This window comes from Muntiacus reevesi, chromosome 18 (assembly GCF_963930625.1).
Source record: "Muntiacus reevesi chromosome 18, mMunRee1.1, whole genome shotgun sequence".
Lineage (NCBI taxonomy): Eukaryota > Metazoa > Chordata > Mammalia > Artiodactyla > Cervidae > Muntiacus > Muntiacus reevesi.
The window spans coordinates 44322389-44336115 of record NC_089266.1 but is presented as its reverse complement, the minus strand read 5'-3'; the positions used below and the strand labels follow the sequence as shown (position 1 = coordinate 44336115).

Below are 13727 nucleotides of genomic sequence, written 5' to 3'. Positions count from 1 at the left end.
ATAATTGTTTCACAGTATTGTGTTGGTTTCTCCCAAATGTCAACATGAATCAGCCATGGGTATACCTATGTCCCCTCCCTCTTGAACCTCCCTCTCCCCTCCCACCCCATCCCACCCCTCTAGGTTGTCACAGAGCACCAGGTTTGGGCTCCCTGCATCTTACAGCAAATTCCCCCTGGCTGTCTATTTTACATATGGTAATGTGTATGTTTCCATGCTACTCTCTCAGTTCATCCCACCCTCTCCTTCCCTTACTGTGTCCTTAAGTCTGTTCTCTATGTCTGTGTCTCCACTGCTACCCTGCAAAGAGTTTCATCAGTACCATCTTTCTAGATTCCATATCTATGCATTAGTATATGATATTTGCTTTCCTCTTTCTGACTTACTTCACTCTGTATAATAGGCTCTAGGTTCATCCACCTCATTAGAACTCGCTCAAATGTGTTCCTTTTCATGTTAATGTCTTTAGTCCAAGATTTTTTTCCAGTAAAGCTTACCGTTTGCCGGTTTATTTCTATAGGAACCGTATTACGTACGTTGCATCAAACCCAACGACATGAAATCCCCACAGATCTTTGATGATGAACGCTGCCGGCATCAAGTAGAGTATCTTGGACTCCTAGAAAACGTGAGGGTGCGTCGGGCAGGCTTTGCCTTCCGCCAGACCTACGAGAAGTTTCTTCACAGGTGAGAAGAGATGAAACAAAGAAACCCAAGAGCTCAGTGAGACTTAGGGAGTCTCCCTGTGTTAAACAGCGCGTAAGCTCATACCAGGCGGTCTCAGTATTTATTGAATGAACAGAAGAGTTGAGGAAACTACAAATACCAAAGACTTTCCTAGAATTGGCAAGAGAACCCTTGAGTGTGTGGTTTATGGACCATGGGGAAAAAATGAATTCTTCATGGGGAAAATATAAGCATGTAGTATAGGAGAATAAACAAGGATTTAGAGTCACAGCTGGGTTGGAATCCTGGCTATGCCACATGTTTGTTGCATGACCTGGAGCTAGAAATTTAACTTCTTTGTTTCTGCATTTGCAAAATGAGTATAGTAACACTACCTTATAAGGCTTTTGCTGTGAGGATTAAATTAACCAAAGTGAAAAGGCTAGGTGCCTGGCACATAGTAAGTGTTCAGTTAATGCTGCTTATCATTACTGATATTAATAACTATAATTGTAAAAGGATACTAAGTAGATCATCACAGAGTCCCTAAAATTAATCTACCTGATTGAATCCTGGCTTTGACCAGGATTTTTGACCTTGGGAAAATCACATAACTTTCCAGTTGCCTCTGTTTCCTATGTGTAGAATGGAGAAAATTAATTTTTTAAATGGGAATGATAATAGTAATTACTTGGTAAGACTGCTGGGGGTGAAATGAGATAACATATAAAATAAAGCACCTAGAATGGGAACCTGGCTTATAATAATCACTCAATATAAGGTGTCATTGTTATTGTTATTTATTATTGGTAACAATAATGCTAGTTGACACCTGGGGTCTTAAAAATAGTGCTTTAAATCCCATCTTTTCATTTATTTTAAAATATTTATTCAACATTTCCTATGTTGTAGGCTACAGATTTCACAAAAATATGAATGAATAAATAAACACATAAAATATTGGCTGCTGAGGAGTCTCTTAGTAGATAATAATGAATGTAAGGAGTCAGCCATACAAAGGTCAAAGAAAAAGAGCAGGTGAAGCTGAGGAAACAGTGGAGAAAAGTCTCTCTTGCAGAAATAAGTGTCGCGTTTTAGGTACCAAACATCGTCCAGTATGGTTGGAGGATGCTGAGCGACAGGGCAGTGGTGTGGGCTGAGATCAGAGAGATGGACGGGGGCCAGATCATGTTGCATGTTGTCATCCAGACTAAACAGTTTAGATTTTGGCCAAGGGTGGTAGAAAACCATTGGTGGATTTTATGCAGGGAGCCACACAATCTTATGGATGTTTTAAGAGATCACTGTGGCTGCTATGTGAATAGAAAGCAAGGAGACATTTAGAGATGCTATTGCAGGAATCCAGGAGAGGCAGCTCAGTGAGAGTGCCTTGAACAAGGAGTTATTGTAGATCCAAGAGGAATGGACTGATTCAGGATAGGTTTGGGGGGAAAGTGGACAAGACTTGCTGATGGATTGACTCAATGAGAGAGGAGTACAGAGGGATGAAGGGTAACATGTAGATTTTGGCTTGAGCATCTGGATAAGCATGGAACCATTTTCTGAGATAAGAAAGATTGGGGAAGAGAAGTTTGAAGAAGAGGACATGGAACTAGGGCAAAAATTGAATCAAGATTTGTCTCTTGACTATGTTAGGTTTGAAATGGCTTCTAAATGCCTAGGTAGAAATACTAAATAATCTACCAGACATATGAATCTGGAGTTCTGTGAAGACTTCTAGGCTGGAAATAGAAAGTTTGGAGTTATTGATATATAGATTATATATAAAGTCTTGGGACTTGATAGAAAAGAAGAGAAGGCCCATGTCAACATTTAGGCTTGTGGTCTGACATGAAAGAACCTGCAAAGAGAAGAGAAGTGACCAATGAGAGAGAAGAAATATCAGAAGAGGGTTAGATCATGGAAGCCAAGAGAAGATGGCATTTCAAGAAGAAAAGTACAATTATATTAAATATTACTATGCCATCAAGTAAGAGAAAAGCAGAAACTTAACCATTAGACCAGGCAGCACAGAAGTCAGAGGAGAAAGAGCTAGTCAGAGCCCCATTTGAGCAGGATGGGAAAGTAAAGTGAGGAGCTGGATGTCCATGGACAGCTCAAGGATGTGTCTTGTGAATGAGAACAGAGAAAAATGGAAGCAGCAGCCGGAGTGGAATGTGAAGTCAAGGAGACTCTAGAAAATGTTCAAAATGCAGGTGGCGATGATTCAGAACAGAGAGAGAAACCAGCCACGCAGAAGGAAGGGAGATAACTGAAATAATAACCTCCTTGAGAAGACAAGGAATGAAATCCCGGCACAAGTGGAAGGTTGGTCAGCTTTAGATGGGAGCAGGGATCCTTCTCCCCTAGCAACAGGGCTAAAGGCAGAGAATATGAATACCAAGGCAGGAAGCCTCAAAGGCCGACTGATGGCACAAATGAAAATGTTCCTATCTGATTGCTTCTATTTCTTCTTAAAGTATGAGACAAGGTCATGAGCCTGAGAGTGAGGATCAAGAGAGGTGGTGTAGGAGGCTGACAAGTAAACAGAAATACTCATTTTAGAGAGTGGGAGAGCTTTCCCACTCTCTCCCAGTGGCTTTGCTATCAGGAAGACCTGAGCACCCATTTGAGGTTTGAGGTTGTAAGTGTGTAGTGAGGACCCCCGCCCCCAGCATCAGCTATTGTTCTCCACCAGTGTTCGGCTACTTGCATGCAAAAGTGAAAGGGAGTCACGCTAATTGGAGACTCTTGGAATGAATAAAACTTTATAGCAGAACAGCCTAGAAAAATTAGAAATTTTCTATTGATCAGAAAGTCATGCTCAAAACTGATCATTTTCCTTATTGAGATCATGCTGTTCTTTAAATTTGTTTTTTCTTTTTTATTAAAGCTGTAGAGTAGAGTGTGTTCATTCTGAGTCTCGATTTCAGTTGATGTTAATAGGAAGATTGCTCATCCCTTGTCATTACTCAGAATTCTAGCAAGTAGTCAATGGTAGTATTTGTTTTTGTGTTGTCACCTATGTAAGATCAGCAGAAGTCAAGTATGAGAAAGACAGGGTGGGAATGGGCAGCTATAGGATGGGGCAAAACTGGAAGAATTATTTATCTAAAATAAATAATTCATTTATATTTATGTATAATTTATCTAATGATTTGTATATATTTATCTAACTAAAAAATATCGTGAGACAAAGAGGAAGCCATGGAGAGCAGTTGAAGAGAATAAGCAAGCTTGATTTGGAGGGGACAAGGAATTTTACAAGTGCATATCCTTACTCACTTTTAGTCTGTTTTTGTACTTATTTTACTTTCAACTCAAGATGCTTGGTGTGTTTTTTTGGCATAGAAGACATGCTACAAGGATTGGATTATGTTTTCTAATACTCATGTAAAAATAGAAAAGGTTAAAAAGAACCTATGAATTTCAAATATGATAGTCTTAGGAGTACAATCTTAAATCTCCCCTTCCCACTCCAGAACATCCCCCAGTGATATAAAATATGTGTCTTTAAAGCCAAGTAAATGCACAGCCACACTATGGAATCAAAAGAGGGATGCTCAGCCTTGAAGATGTGAATCACTCCTAAATACAATATGAGGCAGACGTGTAGACCCAGAAGTATGCTGAGGTCACAGTTTTTAGGAAAGACTGCCTTGTGAGGCTTCAGCTGGCGTTCAGGAGGCATCTCAGCTACTGTCTGGAGTTTCAGCAGCTGCAGCACTAAGAGGCTGCCGTAATGGCCAGGACAAAGAACCACGAGAGCAACTGCAGGGGAGACATCATCAGGATCCTGGCCAAGATTCTGGAAGCAAAGGCCAAGACGTACATGTAGGAAGAAGGATTCTAGGGTAGGAGATGAGATAACAGTCAAACATCTGAGAAAGACCAGACCAACGAGAAAGAACCAATAAGCTCAACAAAGGAAAAACCTCACCCCCAAGGAACTAGAGCAAGGAGTAGAATACCTTGGAAAAAGCCTATTTATATTCTCAGAGAGATAAAGGAGAGAATTTTGGTCCTAAAGTAGGAATATGAAGTTCAAAACAAGAATAGGTTGTTGTTAAAAAAGAACCAATTAGGGATTTCGGAAATGAAAACCAAATTAAGCACAAGTGGAGTGAATTGTCCATCAATAGAATGAGTCAGCAGTTTATAGTGTCATCATACAATGGTTACAAGTTGGCATTAAAGAGAATGAACAGGGATTTCCCTGGTGGTTCAGTGGTTAAGACTCTACTCTTCCAATGCAGGGGGCGTGGGTTCAATCCCTGGTCAGGGAACTAAGATCCCACATGCCATGCAGTGTGGGGGAAGAAAAAAGAGAGATAATGAACAGCTGATAGTACAACAGCATGGATAAATAAAACATTATGTGAATAAGAGTCACCAGAGAGTACATACTTTATGCTGCCATTTATATGAAGCTCATAAACAGATAAAAATCAGGGCAATGCTTTGCTCTCAGTTGAGAGTTGGCTGGAAAGGGGGAAAGATAATGGGGGAGCTCTTTGTGATTATGTAGATGATCTTCATCTGATTGACATGTCAGTTTCATGAGTACACATTTTTCAAAACTTACTGAATTGTGTTTTTAAATGTGTGCATTTTACTATACGTAAAATATACCATAATTTAAAAAAAATTTTTTTCAAACTAAACTTCTTTTAAATGAGTTAGTAAGTTAGAAGATCAAGCTGAAGACTTCTCCCAGACCTCATCACAGAGAAAAAGAGATGGAACATTCTAAAGAAAGGTCACACCAAGTGTAAGTTTGATCCAGAAGGGCCAAAAGCCATGTAGCAGGAGCACCAGAAGGAAAGAAAGGTCCAGGGGTCAGACTGAAAGAATACATCGAGTGTGAAACATAGGAATGTTTTAAATGAACTTACGTTATGTTCACTTTCAGAACTCTAGGCATAATGAAAAATGCTTAGAGTTCCCAAGAAGAAAGGCAAACTACCTATGAGGAAAGGAGACTCATACTGTCATCAGACTTCTCATTAGCAACATTCAGTATAAACAGACAAAGGGGCAGTATCTTCACTGTGAGGGGGAATGAAGTTTACACTTAGAATTTTATTCCATGCCAAGTTATCATTCAAGAGTGTGGGTAGGGAACTTCCCTGGTGGTCCAGTGGTAAAGAGTCTGCCTGCCAATGCAAGGGACACAGTTTCCATCCCAGGTTGGGGAAGATTTCATATGCTGTGAGGCAGCTAAGCCTGTGCACCCCAACAAGAGAAGCTACCGCAGTGAGAAGTCCAAGCACTGCAACTAGAGTAGACCCCACTCACTGCACTGGAGAAAACCCACATGCAACAGTGAAGACCCAGCGCAGCCAAAAAAAAAAAAAAAAAATGTGAGCAAAATAAAAACAAAATAAGTTTCCTGACATATATAAGTTCAGAAAGCTTACTATCCCTAGACTTCTCTGAAAAATCTTCTAAAGGGTGTACTTTAGCAAAAAGGAATATAAATGCAGAAGGGAAATGTGGACTGCAAAAAAGCAACATTGAAGAAATAAGTCAGTAAAACTTCTTGTGAGATCTACACAAGTGGTTTCCATTATAACAGGGGGGGCTGGTAGGATATCGGTAGTAATCATTTGCACCAAAAAATGGGAATGAGGAATATAGAGAAGTAAAGACCTGTACTGTTTATGGGAAGGATAGAAATGTTAATTAACAAGACAGGGGAAATTATCTATTTTCCTATAAATATAATATTTACATATACTGATTGAACTAATTAACAGTGCTCTATGGGGTAGGATGGAAAGTGTGGAGGAACGTTTTCAGTCTTGGTGGGAGAATAAGTAACATTTCCACAGTGAGTTTGTGTTTTTGGATTCTGCAGATTTTTTTTTTTGTAAGCTAGCTTTGAGCCTAGACTTCTACTTGTCACTTTCATCCTTTTATCAAAAGAGAGAGAGAAGGATTTTAAAGGTACTGATAACCTTAAAAGCTGCTAAAGTCTTCCAGGGAGGTTAAAAACTAGTTTTCAGAAAGCAGATGAGTTCAGCTTTTTAATTTGCAAGTTCAGGATGCTGGTTTGCTGGAGAACTGGGGTTGTGCCCCTGACGGTGGGGAAGAGAGGAAGTGCACCATTACCCTGACGTTTAGCTGAGGCGTGTGGCAGTACCATTTCTTCTAGTTCCTGCAGAATGCCTATAACTTTCAACACACCCCATTACTGCCTGTTGACTCTTATTCTTGTTTTATAATAAATTTGGAAGTTTTTGAATTTTATTTCCTTTTTTCATGTGATATTGCAAAACGTTACCTCTCTTTATATCAGAACTCTTCAGTTCCTGTTTCTGTCTTTATCTGGCACGTGACCAGACTTTAAATATATTTTCTTCCACTCTTTTATTCAACAGATATCTCTCTCCTCACTGTATGGCAGACAGCATGATAGGCACGTGGCACATAGTGAGGAACAACACAAAATCTCTGCCTTTGTGGTACCTATAGATGGACATTCAACAGACAGATGCACAAATCAATATGATTACAAGCTGAGATGAATGGTGTGAGGAAAAGAAAGGCAACTGGTTATTTTAGGAATAATGGGGATGATGGTTGATGAAGGAAAATCAAAAAAGACTAGAAGATGAGAAGTCTCCACCTTTCAAAGAGTAGCTTTTTAAAAAAAAAAAAAGCATTCCAGGGGACTTTCCTGGTGGCCCAATGGCTAAGACTATACATTCCCAATGCAAGGGGGCCCAGGTTCAATCCCTGGTTAGGGAACTAGATCCCATATGGCTCAGCGAAGACTTTGCATGCCACAACTAGCGATTTCAAGTGCTGCAACTAAAATGGAAGATCCTGCATGTCCCAGCTAAGACCTCACACAGCCAAATAGATAAATACATTTTTTTAAAAATCGGGATTTAAATTTAAAAAAAAAGTATTCCAGGCAGTGGGAACAGCACGTACAAAGCCTCAAAGCAGTAAAGAGGCAACCACAACACCCAGACTCTGAAGAAGGCCAAGCTGATTGGAGCAGAGCAAGGAAAGCAGGAGAGCAGTAAAAGATAAAAATGTTGTGAGGCTTTTGGGAATACTGCTCTGACTGCTGAATATGCAGAATGGCTTGAAGAGGAAATGGAAACCAGCTTAGGAGTCTGTTGTAGTAAACTTGATGGTGGCTTCTCTTAGGATTGTGACAGTGAAGATGAGAGTAGTTGAACTTTAAATGTATTTTGGAGGTGGAATCAATAGACTCGATGGTGAATGAGAAGGAATGATAGAGAAGAACAGGAATCACATAGGATTCCCAGGATTCTGGCTTTGGCAACCAATGATTTTGCGGTTGAAAGGACTGAAAAGAAGAATTTTAAATGCCTTAAGGTCTATATAGGCACTGGATATGTGAATGTGAAATTCAGAATTGAGAGCTGGTCTTGGGATAATAATCGCTTGAGTTGAAAAATGAAGTGGATGGACTAGATGAGGTGATGTGGGAGGTTGTACATAGAGAGAAGAGGGCTTGATATGAGCCCCGGGGCACTCCAACCTTTGTAGGTCCAGTAGTGAAGAACAGTAGCCAGAAAATGAGATTGAGAAGAAATATCCAGAGACAGAAGGAATCCAGGAAGAGCATGCTGACCCAGAAGCTGAGATAGAAACTAGGAAAAGAGAGAAATATCAAGAAGGAGGAATCAGATGCCCTTTAGATATATATTATCTTAACCAGAAATGGGTAAATTCCTAGGAGGAAAATATGAAGATTCCTGGAAGGTGCAAAAGTAGACTTCAACCAATCCCTGGTTCTTGGGTGGGGCAACTGGACATCATAGCCAAATTTAATGCGTGGGAACCCAAAAAAATACCTGCAAGGATTTGTTTTGTGATTGTTTTTCCCTATGCAAATTGATTCTAAAATTCATATAGAAAAATAAACATCTAAGAATATCTAGAAAGACCTTTAAAAGGAAAAGAAAGAGAAAAGACCACTGGATATTAAAATATAACCTCTATAATTAAAACCATATAGTACCGATCGGCAGAGATAGCAGTGAAACAGACCAAAAAGCCTAGAAATGAATTAAAGTACATATGAAAATTTAGCATATGATAAAATGGCATATTAACTCAGAGGGAGAAAGACTGACTTTTTAGTGAATAATATTGAAAGTAGCCTTTTTTCAGAAGTGAAGTTGGATCCATTCCATATACCAAGATAAATTCCAAATGAATCAGAGCTCCGAATGTAAAAAATGGAAACATACAAATCCTAGAAGAACCCAAAAGTGAGTTACCCTGTAACCTGAGTGTGAGAAGAACCTTTCTCACCAAGATGTAAAATTCAGATGTAATGTGTGAAAAACGTACTAACTTTGACTCCATGTAAATAACTTTGCGCCAGGGGTAGGGGAAAAGCACTGTGGTAGGCAGCCTTCCAAGCTGGTCCCAATGATCCCCGCTTCCTGGTATTCGTGCCCCGCATACTCCTTTTCCCAGGAGAGTGATCTGACCCTCGTGAACTGTTTCTAGCCAAATGGAATATGGCAAAAGTGATGGAATGTTGCTTGTGCGATTAGCTTACACAAGACTGAGGCTTTGACTTCTGTCTTGCTCACTCTCACCATCGCCAAGAAGCTGGTGTGAGGTAAACTAACCTATAAGAGGCCCACATGTGGAGGAACTGGTGGCTACTTGTCTGCAGCATTGCAGATGATTTTTGTGTATTGACTGTATGTGTAAAACATGGCTTAATTTTTTTTTTTTTTTTTTTACTGATGATAGTTTTTCTGAAGATCTGGTTGATTTCCTTTGAAATGAGTCATGTTATTCTTAAGTAGTATTTTAAAAAACCCATGATAGAGGCATCCTTGTCTTCTTTCTTTCTGTTTGCAGAGAGAATGCTTCCAAGTTTGCCATGTTGCAGATAATATTTGCTGCAAGTTTTGGACAAATAGCTTTTATTAAATTAAGGAATACCCTTCTAACCCTGGTTTAGTAAGAGTTATTATCCTAAAGGAGCATTGTATTTTATTGAAGCCTTTTTCTGTGTCTCTTATGAGGCTAATGAAATTCATCTCTATTCTGAGTTTGCTAAGAAGTTTTTTTTTTCCTTTCTGTGAAGCATGAATTTTATTGAATAGCTTTTCTGCATCTATTGATACCACATGGTTTTTCTCCCTTAATCCATGTCCTGATTTGTTTGTTTGTTTTCCCCATCAAGGTACAAAATGATCTCTGAATTCACCTGGCCCAACCATGACCTCCCCTCAGACAAAGAAGCTGTCAAAAAACTGGTCGAATATTGTGGCTTTCAGGACGATGTGGCTTATGGGAAGACCAAAATTTTCATTCGAACACCCCGAACATTGTTTACCTTGGAAGAGCTCCGTGCTCAGATGCTTGTAAGGATTGTCCTCTTTCTACAAAAGGTAATCTTACATTTTCTATATGAGGATAAGGCTTTGATTTTATGTTCTTATAATTGAGTTGAATGCTTTCTTTTATTCAAGAAATGTTCACAGTGATGTATTTTTTTTGCATCTATGCATATCTTAGAGTATTTTCTATTGCCTTTGCACATGGAAAACTTACCTGTGCGAGTTCAATTTTTTAAAATATCTTTTTACACTTATTTTTAATTGGAAGATAATTGCTTTACAGTGTTGTCTTGGCTTCTCTAGTACACAACAAGAAGAATCAATTTTATCCTCCAAACGCCAAAGATATTTTGTCTTCTGATAATCAGAATCAGAGAGATGTCTGAAGTAGTCTGATTTTTGTCTCGTGGTTAATTGAATCGTTACCCTCATCTTAACTGCCTAGAGGACTTTTTTCTTTCTTGTCATTCAAAAGCTTGACCAACTCGTTTGAAACTGGTGGTCTCACCCATCACGACCCACCACCACCCTTGACTGAAGTGTGTAATGCTGACTTGGCCCTGCTCCTAAATCATGGTACCTGTCCTCATTGATCTGTGCAGGGTCCCTTTTCATTTCATTCGCTCACTCAGACATTTTTTCTTATCCCCCTTGCCCATTTCCGTACCTTCTGTATGAAACGTTTTGATGTAAAAACTGATACATGCATACAAAAAGAAATCATGTCCCTCTGTGAGAATGGAGTATCCATCAAGGGAAGGGTGGCTGGCCAACCTGGCTGCTCCTCTCCAGGATGCCTGCCGGTTTGCACATCACCAGTTTGTATGTAGAGGTTACTACGTGCCCACATCGTTTTCAGTATCATCCAGGTGCCTAAATTTTGCCAGACTAATGAGTATAATGAGATCACGCTGTTTTATTCTATTTCCTCTTTCTCTGATCATCATTAATCTTGAACATCTAATTAAATGCTTTTTTGCTTTTGGGGGTTACCTGTAAACTGCTTTTTCATAACTTTCATCCACTTTTCTTCTGGAGTTAGTATCATTGTTTGTTGATGAGCAGGAATCCCTGGACTGTTTTAGACATTAGTCTCTCTTTCACTTCAGACATTATAAATATAGTCTCCTACTGTGGGGGTTCTATTGAACTTTCTAATATGCTTTGTTGAAGAGAATCCTTAATTTTGACATAATTAAAAATCTTCAACTTTTTTTGCCTCATACTTTGTGTTTTGGAATTTTGTTTAAGAGGACTTTCCTGGTCTCCAGGTCACAAAGGTACTATTCTGTGTTTTCTTCTATGAACTATACAGTTTTACCTTTCACATTTAGGTCTTTAATCCATTCAAAATCCACCCGTGTGTGTGGTTCTCTAAAGGAATCCAGTTTCATTTTCTTCTATATGATGAGGAAGTTTTCTCGGTGTCATCTAATAAATAATCTATTCTTTTCCTATTAATTTGTGGTGCCACTTTCACTGTGTATGAAGTTTTTATATATACATATATATTACATGTATTTTGTTTCTGAGCACTGTGTGCATTTCCATTTTTATATCTGCCTCTCATTACACTAAATGACAGACAGTTTTTATTGTTGTATGTCTTAGTATATGATAAGCCCATCTTCTGTACTCTTTTTTTTTCCTACTCTTTATTGAGGTTGATTATTGCATACATAGACCTTTATTCTGTAATATGAATTTTAATGTGTGTTTATTGAGTTCATGAAAGTCAACAATACTGTTTATTAGGGTTGCATTGAATTTATAGATTAAATTGAAAGGATTAACATTTTTATAATATTAAGTCATCTTAAGAGTGTAGAATAGGCTTATTTACATCATTTTATTGACTTTTAGACTTAGGACGGACCTTATGAATTCATGGTAAATTCCTAGGTGCTTTATTATTTTTGTAGCTGTTGGGATCTTATTATTGTGTTTTTATTAGATTTTCTACGTGGCAGTGTTGGTGTAGAGAAATAGTACTGGCTTGCGTGCGTGTGCTTGCATGCTCAGTTGCTAAGTCGTGTCCAACACTTTGCGACCCCGTGGTCCATAGCTCCTATGTCCATTGGATTTGGCTTATGTTGGTTTATCTGTATCCAGAATGAAGCCTTTCTTGATTCATATTTATTGATTCTATTCAGTTTTCTGGGTAAAAGATTACATCATGTGCAAATTATGAAAGTTTTTCTTCCCTCCCAGTTGCCAAGATGTTTCTAAGTGTTGGTCTCATTCATTTATTTTGCCTAGAACTCAGAAAAAAACTTTTGGAGTGGAATCTTAAAATTCTCTTTCATCTTAGAACAGTTTTCTTCTGTTGATTGTTGTTTTTTTTTTAATATTGCCTTTACTCTGTTCTGTTATCTTTCTTAAGACAGCTTGTAAATTTGCAAGTTGAATCTCTGTTCTTTTGTCTGCCATAGGAAGTTGTTTTCCCACATCTGTTCTGTATATATCCAGATCCTTGCTTTTGATCTTCAGTGCTTATCTGGGGGATGTTTTGTTGTCACAGATCTGACACTTTGTGTTTCTTCTTTATACCTAGCTGAGAGATTGACCAGATTTAGCCTTTGACTCTAAACCAGGATGACCCTACCTCTCAGTTTGATTGGAACTTTCCTGGTTGATGACTGTTGTCTGTTATAAATATTAGTAATAACCCTATCAGTCTCAAAAGAGTTCCCTGTGCTATACAATAGGTCATTACTAGTTCTCTGTTTTATGTATAGTAGTGTGTATATGTCAACCCGATTTCCCAGCTTATCCCTCCCTTCCCACCTCCTGGGAACCATACGTTTGTTTTCTACATCTGTGACTCTGCTTCTGTTTTGCAGATAAGTTTATACCATTTTTTTTTTAGATTCCACATGTAAGCATTTTCAGGTTTCCCTGATGGCTGAGCGGTAAAGAACCCACCTGCAATGCAGGAGTCATGGGTTCAATCCCTCAGACAGGAATATCCCCTGGAGAAAGGAAATGGCAACCAACTCTAGTATTCTTGCCTGGGAAATCCCATGGACAGAGGAACCTGGCAGGCTACACAGTCCATGGGGTTGCAAAGAGTCGGACACAACTTAGCGACTAAACAGCAACAATAAGCAATGTCATAGATCTGTCTTTGTCTCAGTAACTTCACTCAGCGTGACCATGTTGTTGCAAATGGCATGATTTCATTCTTTTTTATGGCTGAGTAGCAGTCCATTGAACCTTGTATCTCAGTATTTTAGTTGTGCTCATCTGGTAGCTTCCTAATTAGAGGATGGTTGTGGTTTGATTATGAGATCATAGCAAAATTGATGCAATCTCAAAGACAGTATGGGCTTCCCTTGTGGCTCAGCTGGTAAGGAATCTGGCTGCAATGCAGGAGACCTGGGTTTGTGCCCGGGGTTGGGAAGATGCCCTGGGGAAGGGAATGGCTACCCACTCCAGTATTCTGGCCTGGAGAATTCCATGGACTCTCCATGGGGTCTCAAAGAGTCGGACACAACTGAGTGACTTTCACTATTACACTACAAAGGCAGTATAGAGTAGAACAAAGGAATGAGTGAAGGAGAAAGTATGGAAAAGAGTGAAAGAGAAAAAGGGATGATGGAATGCCAAGAAAGGAGGGAAAGACCTCAAGCTGTGAAATAAAGTACTCAGAATGTAGGCTAAAATGATATGTGATTGTTTCTAATTTTAGAATGGAGTTCTAGATGGAAT

At 39.0% G+C, this 13727-nt stretch overlaps 1 protein-coding gene across 1 annotated transcript in view; it reads left to right on the top strand.

The window, feature by feature from the left end:
* Positions 1–13727, top strand: part of MYO1D (myosin ID) — a 354409-nt gene that overhangs the window by 159584 nt on the left and 181098 nt on the right. The window contains exons 15-16 of the mRNA XM_065909407.1: positions 521–687; positions 9860–10067. Of these exons, the coding sequence (XP_065765479.1) occupies positions 521–687; positions 9860–10067 (375 nt within the window). The remainder of the gene's footprint in view (positions 1–520; positions 688–9859; positions 10068–13727) is intronic.